Here is a 15,963-nt window from a genome sequence, read left to right as displayed (position 1 = left end):
ACTAGCACCTAACACAATGCCTGGCACACGGAAAGCACTTAGTAGATGTTCATTGAATTAAACTCTAGTGTTCTCAATTAGGAATTATTTAATGAATACCCATAAATTCTGGTCCTAATGTGAAAAAGATATGATATTTCACTAACATAAGGTGCTTGTTTGTGCATTAGGCATAAACTTCTTTCACATAGCAGACCACTCTGTGACTTAGTAGATAAGTTTTAGATGTTAAGTGACTTGCCCAGGGTCATGCAGCTAGTAAGTGTTAGAAGCAAGATTTAAACCTAGGTATTCTGGACTCCAAGCCCAGCATTTTATCCTTTGCACCATGTTGTCTTTAGCTTATATCTCTTCCTGTACAAGGAGGCTTTTTCCATGTTCTTATGGATTCCTAGGTTCTTGCTAATGCAATCATAGCAAAATATATTAAATGAAAAGTTTGATGTGACAGATGCCTACATCAGCATATGCTCATGTAGGCATTTGTCATATACAATAAAGATTGCATCTGGGCATCAGTTCTTTGTAATGTTCAAATGCTGAGGAAGTATGGCTAGATAGTAAAAGATCTGGGGGTTTAATGAAATGCAAGTCACTATGTGTCAGCAGCATGATGCAACAGCTAAAAAAGAAAGAAAGAAAGAATCAAGCAAATGTGAGTTTGGGCTTCACTGAGAGAGGCATAGTATCCCCAATGAGGGCATTGATCATGCTGCTGCAGTTTGCCCTGGTCAGACCTGGGAAGTACTTTTTAGGAAGGACATTGATTTCTTGGATCATATCAAGAGGAAGGAGAACAGAATGTTGACATAATTGGAGGCTGTGACTTATAAAGATCAAAGGAACTGGGGATGTTTAGCCTGGAGAAGGAAAGTCTTGGAGTGCAGGGTGTTGAGGGTTGAGGGAAAATTGATAGCCACTTAGAAAGACTTTAACTGGAAGAAAGAACAAAATTTGTTGTCAGCCCCAGAAAAGAAACCCAGGAGCAAGGGTAGACACTCCAGAAGGGTAGATGTTGGCTTGGAATGTCAGTTGGCCAACAAACATTTATTAAGTGTTTACCATGGGCCAGGTGGAGCAGCTGGGTGGCAGAGTGGCCAGAGCACTGATGTTGGAGCCATTTTTATGAGGTCAAATCCAGCCTCATATGCTTAGTCATGTGACTTAGCAAGTCACTTAACCATGTAAAACGTAAAATGAGCTGGAGAAGGAAATGGCAAACTGCTCTAGTATCTTTGCTAAGAAACCCCCAAATGGGGTCAAGGAAGAGTTGGACATGGCTGAGAAATGACTTAACAACAAAAAAATGTGCCGGGTACTGTGCTACAAACAAAAGGAAAGTGCCTGCCCTCAATGAGGTTGCATTCTAATGGGGGAAGGCAACATGAAAACACAGTTGACAAATGGAGGGAGAAGAAGTTTTAGAGGAGAAGAGGAAGGGAGAAACAAAAGTTAAAGGATGAATCCCTAGCAGTATGAATCAACACTATGCGGGTGACATACCCGCAAAGAAGAAGAGCAAATCACAAAATAATATTGAAACCATTATTGAGGAATTAGATTCTTTTCTTTGTCCTTGGCTTAAGAATGTGTTTCTTTCACAATGCGAGTCCTTTCAGTCTGTGCCATTCTATCCCTGAATCCTTATCAAGAAGGCTTTTTGTCACATTTCTGATTGTTTCTGGACTGCTGTGTTGGTCCACTGTGACTGATTTGCTTTCTCTTGAGTCTTGTATAGATATCTAACAAAAACCATGGCAAAGCTACTGGGGACCTTTTACATAATAGGTGCCCAAATATTTAGTGAATATTCTTTTCAGTGGCCATCAGAGGTTTTCCACACTATTAAATACTGTCTCACTTTCCCTCCGAAACCTCCTTCTGCATGCAAACTCAGGATGGTTTCTTTGGTGGGAGATGCATTTACTAATGCTAAAAAGGCCTTTTCAGTTTAAATCCCACTAATAAAATTTCTTTAATCCCATGAAATTTAAAAGAGGTGCATTCAGGTCAGTATCTCTTCCCTTTCTTTGACTTTACTGACCTCTCTCACATGAGTCCAGTCATTCCCTCTCTGGCATCTTGATTAGAATCTCCATTTTACTTGATCCCCAACAAGACAGATCATCAATTCAAGTTGGAAGCCTTCTCAGAGGTCACCTTGTTTAACCCCGTAATTTTGCATCTGTGAAAATTGAGAAGTGCCCCGCCCAAGGTCACATAGGAAGGAGCTGAGCAGGGGACTGAACCCAGGCCCTTTCACTCCAAATCCAACACCCTTTCCACTGTTCTGTGCTAGGAGTTGTGCTTTTAGCTGACACATCCCTGAAGGATCTTCTGCATTTTTTCTTGCATGTTTCATAGCACTAAATAATATGCTACTGCCACACATCACTTTAGCCAAATGTTCAAAAATTGGGGATTTTGTCAGTTTATCCTTTTTAATTATTTTTATTTTTTGGAGGTAATTGGGGTTAAATGACTTGCCCATGGTCACACAGCTGGTAAGTGTCTTTGCTGGATTGGAACTCAAGTCCTCCTAACTCCAGGGTCAGTACTCTATCTACGAGCTGCCCCCAGTTCAAACAAACAAACAAAAAAAACCCCTAAATCTTCCTAAAATGTTATGAAGCTCTCATTACAGTAGGAAGCGAAGAGAAGAAGAATTGGAATTAATAATTCATAGCTGCATGGTACTTTAAGGTTTACAAAGTGCTTTTCTTACAACAACCACCCAAGCATTATTATTATCCTTGTATGGATGTGGAAACTGAGGTGTAGAAAAGGAAAATCACTCATTTTAGGTTTCATAGGGCCAGAATTTCACTTCTCTCACTTCCAGGGGGCAGCGTGCCTTCTCATTATGGCACGTATTGTAGGGATGCTGTTCTGTTTTTTTCACATGGTTTTATCGTGCTGTATTTGTTACCTACTGTCTCGTTTGCCAGCAATTCTCAAGGACATAAACATACATATCTCAACCTTTTAAACCTTAGAAATGGATTAATGATTTTTGTGGGAGAGCAATGTCATGTTTTGAAAGAAGAGAAAAGAAACTTTTTATTTATCTTTGAAGCACGGGAAGAAATAACTTGGAACGGAGTGATTTTAATTTTTATTATTTTTATTTACTTTAAAAGAACTTTTTATCCTTCATTTTTATATCCCAGCTATTTCTGGATATTTCCCCTCTCCCTTGGATTTGAGCTCTTCCATGCAACAAAAAAAATTTCTAAGCTAAAATAACCCATGCAGTGATTTATCTGACAATGCAGACAACATTCTGCTCCTATAATCTTCCTAGCTCTGCATCCTGGGCCATCGCCAGTCATCTTGACTTTTGTCTTGTCACTGGATTTTGATAAATTTGGAAGAGAAGATGAGGCTGATGATTTTGTGCAACTCTGCCTCCTTAAAACCAATTCATGAGCAAGTCAAGACATCACCTTTTAATGTCATTGGTTCTTTCCCAAAACGAACAAAAGGAAGGGAACAAGCATTTATTAAGTGCCTTGTACATTCTAGGCACTGGGCTGAATGCTTTACAGTTATCTCATTTGATCCTCACAACAACCCTGGTGCTATTATGATCCCCATTTTACAATCGAGGAAATTGAGGAAAGCAGAGGTTAAGTGACTTGCCCAGGATCATACAACTAGTAAGTGTATGAGAGCAGATGGCCTTCAGCTCTTCCTTGGGCCAGGTACTTAGAGCAGCCTCTTCTTCTCCTAAAAGAAAGTTTAAGATTATTTACTTACTATGTCATTATTTCAGGCTTTAAGCTACCATGAAGTCAATTTTTTTGTTCCAATGTATTAAAGGAGGTCTGAATCTCACCTGGTAAAAGTAATAAACTCAGGTACAAAATGCCTCATTACCAAGCAAGGCCTATTTGTTCTGGACTCCACTGGAATCCTTTCTAGCCAATAAAATAACTTTTACTGTCCTCTGTAGCTTTTAAAAAGAGCTGAACCTTGGGGGTAGCTAGGTGGATAGAGCACTGGCCTGAAGTCAGGAGGACCTGAGTTCATATCCGGCCTCAAACCAAACACTTGACACTTACTAGCTGTGCGACCCTGGGCAAGTCACTTAACCCCAATTGCCAAAAAAAAAAAAAAAAGAGCCGAAACCTTTCTGCTGCCTCTGCTTATCTCCTCAGAAAATGCCAGGCCATGATAGGTAGTATTTCACGTTTTTAAAATCTTTGGTTTTCCATTATCTCTGTTTATCAATACATCCTTCCTACCCCATCTCCTACCTACCTAGTGAGTCATACCTTATAGCAAAGAACACAAAAGAAAGAACGATAATGGGGGTGGGGGGGGGGAAGAGAAGAAAGCAATTCAGCAAAACTAACCAACATATTGAGTCTGGAATCATACACAATGTTCGATACATGGTTTTCCCTTCCTTTAACCCCTCTACTTTTTTTGAAGAAGGAAGAATGGAAAAAAGTTAATTTCCTCCAGGTCACCTTTGATCATCATAATAACAGAGCATTTGCTTTTGAGTTTGGGTTGTGGAGTTTCTTTCTCTTTGCACCATTTTCACTGTGTTTATTGTTTTTCCAGTTTTGTGTACTTTGTATCAATGCTTCTCAGTATTCCGTGTATTCATCTTTTTATTCTGTAGGAATATTGCCTTATATTAATATTACCACAATTTTTTTTGACCATTCCCCCTTGATGGGGAAATCTTTATTGCTATAAAACATGTGCTTTGCTTTTAAATAAATACCGAGTAAATCTCAGAGAGACAATAAGGGGGTAATTCAGTTGGCTCATGGAGTAAGTATAATCTTCAAACTTTAAAAGTAAATTTTAAAATGTATTAATATTAGGTTTAAGTAAGATAATGAGTTATAGATGCTCAGGACCATCAATTTATGACTTACCAACAGTTCAGGTCATCCACAGGTAATATACACATATTCATGGTGAAGTCAAGACAGCATTTATTATTCACCATCCAATTTTTTTTTCAAGAAGGAACTGAAGCACACCCTTACAACTCCCAGCATTTTTAAATCTTCTGAATAGGGTTATACTTAAATAAAAAATTGGAAAGAACTCAGGGAGAAAAGTGGTAGAGAATGCCAGAAAGCTGTTTCATTGCCTGCATAAGATCAACAGACTAAGGGCCTTTCAACAAGATACAACTTTGGCAGATTTTCCCACTTTGTAGCACCTTACTTGTGTATTGTTGGTCGAAACAGGGTAGAATTTTGTTTTAATTTAAAAAATTTTTACAACTGTAGCAAACTCAAGAGTAACTGAGAAATTGCTTATCTCTTTCTCAATCCTTAACCACAGCACTGCTTGCATAATTTTCCTAATACATTACTCTGATTTCTTCCAACCTTATTTTTTTTTTTGCTAAATGAGAATATAATCTCATGATCCCAGCATTCAAGGAACTCTTTAATCTGACCCTAATCTATCTTCTCACTCTTATTTCTTGTTACTCCCTTTCATATACTCTGATTTCCAGCCAAACCAGAAACTATTATGATTTGTCTTGATTTTCTTACTTCTCACTCTCATATCTACTTTTTTCATGCCATTATTCCCATGTATAGAAATAAATTTACCCCATGGGCCCAAGGTTTTTCTTTAGGAGCCCCTCCTTTCATAGCCCAGCTCAGGTGCCCCTTTCTCCATAAGGACTTCCCTTCCCATCTTCTGGCTAAAAAGTGATGTCTCCCTCAAGTTCTTAATAGCATTTTGCTTGGACTTCTTCCATGTGTTTAACACTTCTCCCTTGTCTCATAGTTATGAGTGTTTCTGTTTCTTTTCATTGCACCCTTTCTATGTTATAAACTGTTTGAAAGCAGCCAGATCTGTTATATCTATCTATGTACCCCCAGCACATGGCCACAATTCCTTGCACATGTTAAATGTTAATGAATCTTCATTGACTTGTTTCTCTGTTAACAGTAATAAGATTCAAATATAGGTAATGACCCTGATAGCCTTTGATGACTAGAATTTAGGTCTTGTCACTACTCATCTATATATACAATATATACACGTGTATCATACAACTATATTGTAATATCTTCTTAATTGACCTTCCTCAAGTTTATCCCACTAATCACTCTTATTCTCTACCTAACTCACTGTATTTTTTTAAATTTAAAAATAATCTTCTATTTTGTGTGGAACAGTTACACTGGCTGCCTCATCTTGATATTTTTTGGGCACAGAGACCAATCCAAATGTATTTGACATTCCTGTTTGGCCTGTGACTATTGCTTCCAAATATAGCATTGCATTTTTGAAAATGCATTTTGGGTTTTTATCAGCCTTTGCAGTAATGATGACCTTTAAAGTAGATGTGTCTCTTCTGCATCTAAACCAAGGACTAGAGATGGTAGCCTAAAAGTAGGAACCCATTTGGGAAAATGATGATGAACTTAAAACCCATAATGTCATTTTAGGTTGAGTTCCATGAGTGATTTCTCAGCATCAGAAAGTATGATCATGTCAGATTTTTACCTTGAATTTCCAGTTTGTCCCTCAACATCATGCCAGGATTGCTGGGATATTCAATGAACATCTCAGTTTCAAAAATACAATGGAATCAGGAAACTTGGGTTCAAATTCCAGTTCCTAGGCTGACTATATGGTATTGGACCCTTATCTTAACTTCTCAATGTGTGAAATGGAATAGGTTACATGTTGTCAAAAGTACATTGGACTAACTAGAGAAATGTGGATTAAAATTCTGTCTTTGGAGCTCATTCCATGAGACTGTGGGCAAGTCATGTGACCCCTCTGAGTCTGTTTCCCCCTCTATAAAATGGAAACAGTGCCTACATCCACAGGGCTGTTGTGAGGATGAAATGAAATCAATCAATCCAATACTGGATTGCTAATCCAGTATTCTTTCTCAGAAGTACCATACTTAATTTTGGTCCCATGCTTCTCTTTTTTCTCTTATTCATTTTGCCAGCTTCAGTGATAGTAACTTGTGCAGCCCATTTATCTACCTAAAGGCAGACATTGGGAGGAGAGATCAAAAACAATTGAGTGCAGGCACTGGGAAATAGTGTGAGCAAAAATAGATATGGGAAAAGGAAATAAAAAAATGAAGGGCAGTTAATAATAGACCGGTTTGGCTAGAATGTGGAGAACATGAAAGGCAATAACATCAAATAAGGATGGAAAGGTAGGTTAGAGTCAGTTTGATAGCCTGAAAATGTATGTCAAGCACATTACATACTTATAAATGGCATATCACTCAAATTCTCAAAATATACCAATGGATCAATGTGGGAATTCCCTTAATAGGGAAGAAGACAGCCCATCCATACCTGTTGATTTTGTGTGACTCCCATAAATTCAACATGGGGGATCCATCATCTAAGTCAGAGGTTCCCAAACTTTTTTGACCTACCATCCCTTTTTAAAAAAAATTACCCGGTGTACCCCTAGAAATCTACTTTCTTCAACCCTTTAACTTTTTAAAAAATTTGCATCATTTCAAAAAATATGAAATATACTTTTTCAAAAGTGGTACATCTTAAATTTAATAATTTATTGTGAATGTGTTTTTTTCCTGTGTTGAAATTTTGATGATGCAATATTGCATCATGTAACCATATAGTATCATACTGTAAACAAGTCATTACACATACATATTCCTCCTGATACATGCTGGACTTCCTGACAATGTGCAATATGCTCACCTACCAACACTTGCTTGTTAGCACCTGTCAGCGGACTTGACCACTGATCAATTATAACTTGCATTTTGTGTGCTTATTTGGAAAATAATGTAATCGCTATGACTTTAACTCTGTTACACAACAGATGAAACATGTGCAAAGGGTTTTTCATATTTTTCTTATCTTGTCTTCTTTCCTTATGTTTCCACCACCCCTTATTTTTATTCACATCCCCCCGTTTGCACCTAAGGCTACTACTGCCCCCCCCTGGATTGTTCCAGCACCCCTCAGGGGGTGGTATCACCCAGTTTGGGAATTTCTATGGATAGGAGCCTTCCTTCCTTTCATTCATTTGACATCTTATGGACAGATGTAGAGCATGAGACCTGCCTATTGGTTAGCCCATTTTTTCTCCTAGTCACACATTCTTTTGATAGCATCCTTTAGATCCTTTCTGCCCACTTCCTTCTTTGTATTGGGTAGCAACCTTCCCACATGTTCCCATAATGGGCCTCTCCATTATCATTCATGTAGTTTTCCTTTGCAGTTCTGTATAGACTAAAGAGTTCTGTGAATCACAGAAAAAGTCAGCTATTAATGGAAAGAGAAACAAAGAAAACCATATGAAGATAAAATTAGTGTATAGGTAGGAGCAGCTTCAGCTCTTGTGAAGAAACAGCCTATATAAATTATCATTAATAAAATCAGCAAAAGAAAATACAAGGAGAAAAAGAGAATCACAGGGACAAAATTAACCGTGGGATGTCTAATGAAAAAGCACACTAGATTAGTAATCCAGAACTGAAATCTTAAAGTCCAATTTTAATAGTTTTGAGCCAAAGCATTTGCCTTAATGAATTTGTGATCTTGTCAATGAGGTCATCACCTCCAAAAGTATAGACCTCCTCCATGTCTTTCATCTTCTGACTAGTATTCTTGTCCTTCCATAAATCCTCAACAAGAAAAAACATCTAATGTGCTAGGCATCTTGAGATTTAAAAAAAAAATGTTTCTTGGTACCAATAAAGCACATAAGTTGTTTATTTGTTCTTGCTACATGATTGACTTGCCATCTTTACTGGTCATACATTTCTTGGATAACTTTGTTCAACAAATATGTTGCAACATTAAAAGACAAAAATAATGCTAACTCGCTGACTCTTTTGCAAGGATGTTAAATTGTGCAATAAAGGAAGAGGCAGCATTATATGGTGGATAGGGGAGAGCTGGCCTTAGAATCAGGAAGTCCTGCTTTTGGTACCTAGTACTGAGTTTATGACCTTAGACAAGTCACTTAATCTCTAAGTGTGCTAGGCAGCTTTCTGTGATTCTAAGTTATGGAAGAGTTACTGTTATCTGCCTTGGTGGTAGGATTTTCCTCACTAGGAATTCCTTATACCAGTGAAATCACAGATCTGGCCCTTAAAAAGGCAAGGGGTGGGATGGGCATTTCTATAAAGCTTCTAATAGTTGAAGTTGGTCCATCATCCCAGAGATTTCTCCCCACTCATTAAGAAAAAAAATGCAGTGAAATTCAAAGAATATTAGAGGAGAAAGCCACCTTGCATTACTGCTCTACAGATGGAGAAGATGAGGCCCAAGGAGGTGATGACTTGTCTCAATGATTAATGGAGGAGCTTGGACTAGAATGCAAGTATGCTGATGCCCAAGCCAGCCTTCTCTCTACTATCCCACACCATCTTTCTTTCACTGTATTTGATTCTCTTCAGTAATAGAGAATGAAAACCTTAGCTGTTTGGTTTTTAAAGGGATCTATTCTGCCCCCTTGCTGCTTCTGTGTAGTTAGCATGGTCGAATATTACTTTTGCCTCTGAGCTATCAAAGGAAATGGAATTTAAGCAGCTGAGGTTCTATCTGTTCACAATGCAAAATAAATTGAGAACAATCAATTGTGCAATTAGAGCATGTAATCTCTGTCACATCCCCCAAGTTGATGTCATTTTTAACTTCCTGTCCTATCTCCCTAGCTCAGATTATGCTGTAATAATAATTATGCTTTACTAATAATTATTATACTTAATAATAACCATTATTATCCTCATCCCCTATCAGTCCATTGCTGTGGAGTTTTCCTGTGGATTGTAAGCTCCTCGAGGGTAGGGATTATCTTTTGCCTTTTTTTATGTTCCCAATGCTTAATGCAGTGCTTGGCAGATAATAAGTACTTAATAAATGTTTGTTGATTGATTGATCTAGGCTATATAGCATTAGGGATACTCAGAGACCTGGTGGAAGAGACAACTTCTTAGACACAGAGTCCTACTCCATTGTCTGTAAGCCAGCTTAACTTTTTCTTGTGTTGTAGACCCCCTTGGCTATCAAGTGAAATCTATAGACCCCTTTTCATATTGTCTTTAAATACCTGAAATAAAGTATATAGGATTACATAGGAAACCAACTTTATTGAAATAAAATTATAAAAAATACTTAAAGAAGAACATAAGATCACAGAACCCAGGTTAAAAGCCCTTGCTCAAACCCCTAACTTGATTTTATGTCCAGGCAACTTAGAGTTGTGATTTTTATTCTGTGGAGCTGAGAAACAGGGTTGAATCAAGCCAGCAGGGGGCATCATGAGTAGTGGAGTAGCCTCACCATAAGTAGGATTCTGAAATGGTCTATTTCTTCTGAAGAGGGGAAAAAACAAACAAACAAACAAAACCTCTCTGGTTTCTCCAAAGTAGGTAAAATCCAAGTCAACATGCTAGGTACTTGAGGCAAGTGGAAAAACTATGATACTTTGAACACTTCTAGAAGTTGTATTGATTTCTAACAAGTGCTAATCAAGAGAGTCCAAGATAAAAAATTATATATATATACATATATATATATATATATATATACTTCATTGTAATATGCTGCTTGTGATCTTTAGTCTTGCCTTAATGTCTATAATTCTGCCATTAGAAAATACTTCTTCATTTCCCAGCCAAGTCCCTTTTAAGTCCTCAATGGGCCTGGCTCTGTGTAGCTCTTGGTTGGAACTGAACTGTATTTCAAAATGTAAGACCACTGAGAATCAGTCTAGGGGGACAATAAGGAGTGAGGAGAATGAGGGAGTGGGTACCCCACAATCTTCAGTGAGCTCATGGTCATTAATCAATAGTAAGGCCCCGTGGTCTGGCTGCCAGCTGTGCCAGACAGAGAATGTCAGTGACCTTGGGGGCAGGCAGTGTTCACATAAACCCACAGCTGCATTTCAGACAGTAGCTCATTTGACAAAGAGTCAAAACCACCAGGATACTGATAGTACAATGTTGGCAAAGGAGGCAAGTGTTTCTGTTTCATATCTAACGGGACGGTACACATTCAGGCAAGACAAGAGAAAAACTAAATTTGGAGCTAACAGACTGCAGGCAGAGAAATTGGCTGTCTGTATTCAAGGCTCCTTTTATGGATGATAAAATGTATATAGAGATATGGATATGTAACCATATGTAATGCATTCTTGCGTTCTGTATTCTTGCAGTGGGCCACCCTATCCCTGTTCAACAGAATCTGCACCCGACACCAGAACAGATTGATGAATTGCATCAGACCTACCTAGAGGAGCTAAGAAAATTATTTGAGAAGCACAAAAGAAAGTATGGGATCTCAGAACAGGAAACTCTCATTTTTAAATAAAGATGACTGCAGAAGGTATCAAGGATGCCACGAGAACTGTCTGTCATTGAAAGAACTATCTCTGAATCCGTAACAACCGGTGTCTGTTTAAGACTGTGTTGTGCATTTAATGAATGTTTAAGAGTTATAAGAGGTCCTGAACTTTTTTTCTTTCAAATACTGTGTCAAATTATCACGCATTGCCTTCAGCCACAGTGATATTAATACGCAAAAATGCAAATAGAGTAGAAAGTTATTGGAAGCACCAAGGAAAAGATGGCCTATGCAAAAAAGTTAAGAATTATCCAAAGATAATTTCCTAACTCCATTTTTTGAAGGCTGCAAGCTATAAGGGTGATGGGAAGAGGTTAAGTTTATTTTTGTCAATCAATATTTATTAAGTACCAGGCTCTGTGCCAAGCTCTGAGGATACAAAGAAAGGTAAAAGGTAGACAATCCCTGCCATTCACTATATGCCAGGCTCTGTGCCAAGCTTTGGGGATACAAAGAAAGGTAAAAGGCAGATAATCCCTGCCCTTGAGGAGCTTACAATCTAATGGAGGAGACATGTAAACAATTACATACAAATTATATACACACATATATACATATACATATATATATATGTATACATGTGTATATACAGGATAAATTGGAAATAATCCACAAAGGAAAGGTGCTAGAATTAAGAGGAATCAGGAAAAGCTTCCTGTAGAAGGTGGGGCTTGAAAGAAGCCAGGAGGCAGAGATGATGGGGGAAGAGCATTCCATGCTTACATATTTCTCCAAATATTAAAGTTGAAATAAATTTTAGACCTTTAGGGAAAAAATAGGCCATTCATCTTAGGCAAGTTCCTTACGCTCTCTGAGTCTCAGTTTCCCTTATCTATAAAACGAAAGTGTTAGATAAGATGTCCTTTTGAAATTGCTCCCCACTCTAAATCTATGTCCCTATGGCCCTTCATTTCCAAAAAGCTTAAGAATGTTTTTATTGTAAGGTGCTGCTATTGTTCAGTAGTACAGGTAGACTATTGAGTTGCTAATGTATAACATCTCTTGCCAAAAGGAATCTGAGGTACAGTGATATTCCTGAACAATTGGGCCATTAGCTGATGCTGTTACTTAATATGTAAATATTCTGATTCTTTAGGGCATGGTAGCCAACTTATTTGTGGACTCTAGCACTTTTGTGCAGTTGTTGAATCTGTCATATGAAGGCCAAAGCTGACAATAGCAATCCTCAACCTCCCCACTCCTCCTTATTTGAATTCATGTTTGGGCATAGAGAAATATACTCATCTGTCATTGAGTCTGGCTAGCGAAGGCCCACACATTTTGGATGGATCAAAGTTCTGAGAGGTTTTCACGTGATGTGAATAGGTATTGAAAGTGGTCCAAGTGATTCTTGCCTTGCAAAAGAACCCCTGCTTGGGGCAGCTAGGTGGTTCAATGGATAGAGCACTGGCCCTTGAGTCAGGAGGACCTGAGTTCAAATCAGACCTCAAACCCTTACTAGCTGTGTGACCCTAGGCAAGTCACTTAATCCCAATTACCTCCCCCTCCCCCACAAAAAAGAACTCGTGCAGGTAGATGACCTTGTTCTACAGGATTTGTTCAGTCATTTCAATCATATCTAATTCTTCGTGACCTGGAGCAGCTTACCATTTCCTTTTCAATTTCCAGAGGAAGGCAGCACAATTTTTACAAAGGACACAGGGATAAGCTACCCCAAGATCTAGATTCAGAATCTGAGATTTGGAAGGGCCTTTGGCAGCCATTTAGTCCAACCCCAATACAAAAGGAATCTCCACTCTAAGTTAGTTAACAAATGATCATCCAGCCCTTCTTTGAAAGCTTAAATGTATAAGGTAAGGTGGTGCATTTTTGCAATGGGACAATCATAACAGAGAAAGGACAGTGAGAAACAAAGGCAATTGACCAAAGAAATAAAGCAATCTGTTCTCTTATTTCTAAGCACAGCACTTTTCTATGAGTGCTTGGCACTGTCCTAGGTGCTGAGGATAAATACAAGTCAGCTAATTCAATAGTCAAGGATATTTTAGTCTACTTGGGGGAATATGGAATGCAACAGTCACAGATATATACAAAATATATATCATGGGATGGGATAGGAGTGGAGGGACAAATAACTGGGGGAATCTGCAAAGGTTTCTTGAAGGAAGAGGCTCCACTTGACCCTTGAAGTGAACTAGGGATTCCAAGAAGCAGACGTTAGGAGGGAGAGCATTCCAGGTATACAGGACATCTGCACAAAGGCCCAACCATGGGAAATGAATTGTCTTGCATAGAGGATGGCAACTAAGTCAGTTTGGCTGGAGTATGGTGCGTATGAAGAGGAATAGTGATATGTAACCAGCCTGGGAAGGTAGGCTAGAACTAGCTTTTAATGGACGTTCGGTGTCAGATAGGAGTTTGTATCTTTTCCCCCTAAAAGCATTAGGAAGCCAGTGAAGTTTCTTAAATAGGGGAATTACAGGGAGACATGTGCTTAAAGACTGTCATTTTGGTCATGTGTGGAGGATGGACTGGAGAGAGAAAAGACTGGATGCTGGAAGAATAATTAGGAAGCCATTGCCCACAGGAGAGATGATGAGGGTCTGAACTATATCAATTAGTTTAAGATCACACATCCTTACCCACTTTGTTAGATCCTCAGAGCATCACTCAGTTGCAACAAAGTAGAGTATTTGATGTTTATGATGACTTGCAAGGTCATAACTTAAGTTTTGGGTGGGTCTGTACCTAGGATTTCATTGAGCAGGAAATCCCCAAATTGGAATCTCTCTCTTCTGATGCAGATCAATAGCTTGTCCGCAACTGCAAAGTTGGTACTGGGTGGTGGTGATGAGGAGAAGATGGGAGAGTAGGGGGTGGAGTTTGGGCTGAGAAGTAAACGTTATGTCCTGGGTTACTAAGTACGTGTCAGAAGCAGTTCCTGAACTCAGGTCTTTCTGATTCCAAGGCTGGCTCTCTATCCACTGCACCATAACAATATGGGACTCTTTCAAGGCTCTAATCTGAATGAGTACACTTTAAATCCATTGGTAGGCAAGTCAAATGCTGGCAGCTGTGGTAATTCCAGATTTTCTTTTTTAAAAAGGAATATATTAAAATTACAGAAGCTAAAAAGTTTGTAGTTGGACCTTGGGGTTGAGTTGGCTATCTGTCATAGAGAAAGTTGATTCTTGTACCATTTTCGAAAACCATGCCACCTGCACCCCAGTCATTATCTTCATCTTCCCTTCCCCTTACTCTCCTAGAACCTTGGCCTCTAGAACCACCTTAGGCTCTGATAGGAGAGCTTTTGCCTTATTCTTAGCCTGGAATTTAGGCCACCATTTCCAAACCATGCCAACCTTTTCCAAGCTTCCTTTTATGTGCTGTCATCTCATTGTTAGAATATAAACTCTTGAGGGCAGGGACTGTTCTGTTTGTATTTGTATACCTGACCCTTAGCTTGGTACTGGCACATAGTAAGCACCTAATAAATGCCATATTTATTCACTGATCTATTTTTCTAACCTATTTTATCTAATTTATCTAAACCCTTCCCTTTAGACATCACTTCAATGTTCGTGGTCATCAAGAAAAGGTTAAATAATGATCTGTACTCTGTTTACGAAAGCATGGAAGTATATAATGCATTTTTGGAAAATATCATCATCAAAAAATTTAGATGCTTAAAGGGACAGGCTTTAGAAAATTCATTTATATAGATATCACCATTTGATAATGTCAAACAAATGAAGTACTATGTACTTTTGCCCTATTGGGTTTTGCCCTATTGGCATCTAGGTTCATTCTTTTGCCTACTAGCAATCACAGCAAAAAAAAAAAAAAAATGGATCAAGCCTTCATCCTTTTTGGCAATATCCATATATAATTCCCCTTTGTGACTCAGTTTAGTTTGAATTCAGATTTTAGCCTAATGCTTTAATTGTCTACAATTCACCCCCATCCTCATGGAGCTTGAGGAAGTGCTCTCTTTTTCCCATAGTACATTTCCCATTTCTTCATTCCCCTCCATGCCAAAACTCCATTTAAAATTGCTCCCTTTCCACTGGATTTGACTTTACTTTCTAGATTTCCTAAAAATATCTGTGCTTTATTTAAATTAAAATTTAGGTTTTTGAATAAACAAACTGATTTTCTCTCCCTTAAATCCCCAACCCCACCACCATGGAAGGGGTAACCATTGTAATAAATATGCATACTCAAGCAAATCAAATTCCTTCCAAAAAATATGTTTCATTCTGCCAAAAAAAAAAATCTGTGATTTTAAAGATCCACTTCTAAATTATTTGGAAACAATTAGATTTAAAAAAAAATCTTATCCTATTTCCTCCACTGTTCCCCTGGGACACATTATAAGTGTGGTAATTAGATAACCAGACTATCAGTATTTTACTGCTTGGATTTTCTAGAATCTCAAATAACCCAATATACAATGTTCATTGAAAATTTAATATGACTAATCATTGGAATCAACCTTATTTGTAGGGACATAGTCTCGAGAAGCTTGCACGTATTTTATTCTTATGTTGGCTTGTGTCATATGATTTTAAAACTTATTTTTATATCTCAGTGTTTGCCATCACATATAACTTCAATTGGCTTGGCCTCTTCTGGGATTAGGTGATAATAGGAT

At 38.2% G+C, this 15,963-nt stretch overlaps 1 protein-coding gene across 2 annotated transcripts in view; it reads left to right on the top strand.

Moving 5' to 3' along the window:
• The window catches only part of MOGAT1 (monoacylglycerol O-acyltransferase 1), a 35,297-nt gene extending 23,908 nt beyond the window's left edge, over nucleotides 1-11,389 (top strand). For both annotated transcript variants that reach the window (XM_027873832.1, XM_027873831.1), the window contains exon 6: nucleotides 11,161-11,389. In XM_027873832.1, coding sequence (XP_027729633.1) covers nucleotides 11,161-11,315 — 155 coding nt within the window. In that variant the 3' untranslated portion in view covers nucleotides 11,316-11,389. The remainder of the gene's footprint in view (nucleotides 1-11,160) is intronic.
• The last annotated feature ends 4,574 nt before the right edge of the window (nucleotides 11,390-15,963 follow it).

The sequence above is a fragment of the Vombatus ursinus genome, unplaced genomic scaffold (assembly GCF_900497805.2).
Source record: "Vombatus ursinus unplaced genomic scaffold, bare-nosed wombat genome assembly UNPS02014802.1, whole genome shotgun sequence".
Classification (NCBI taxonomy): Eukaryota; Metazoa; Chordata; class Mammalia; order Diprotodontia; family Vombatidae; genus Vombatus; species Vombatus ursinus.
The sequence above is the reverse complement of the archived record's forward strand: the minus strand, read 5'-3'. Positions and strand labels throughout refer to the sequence as shown.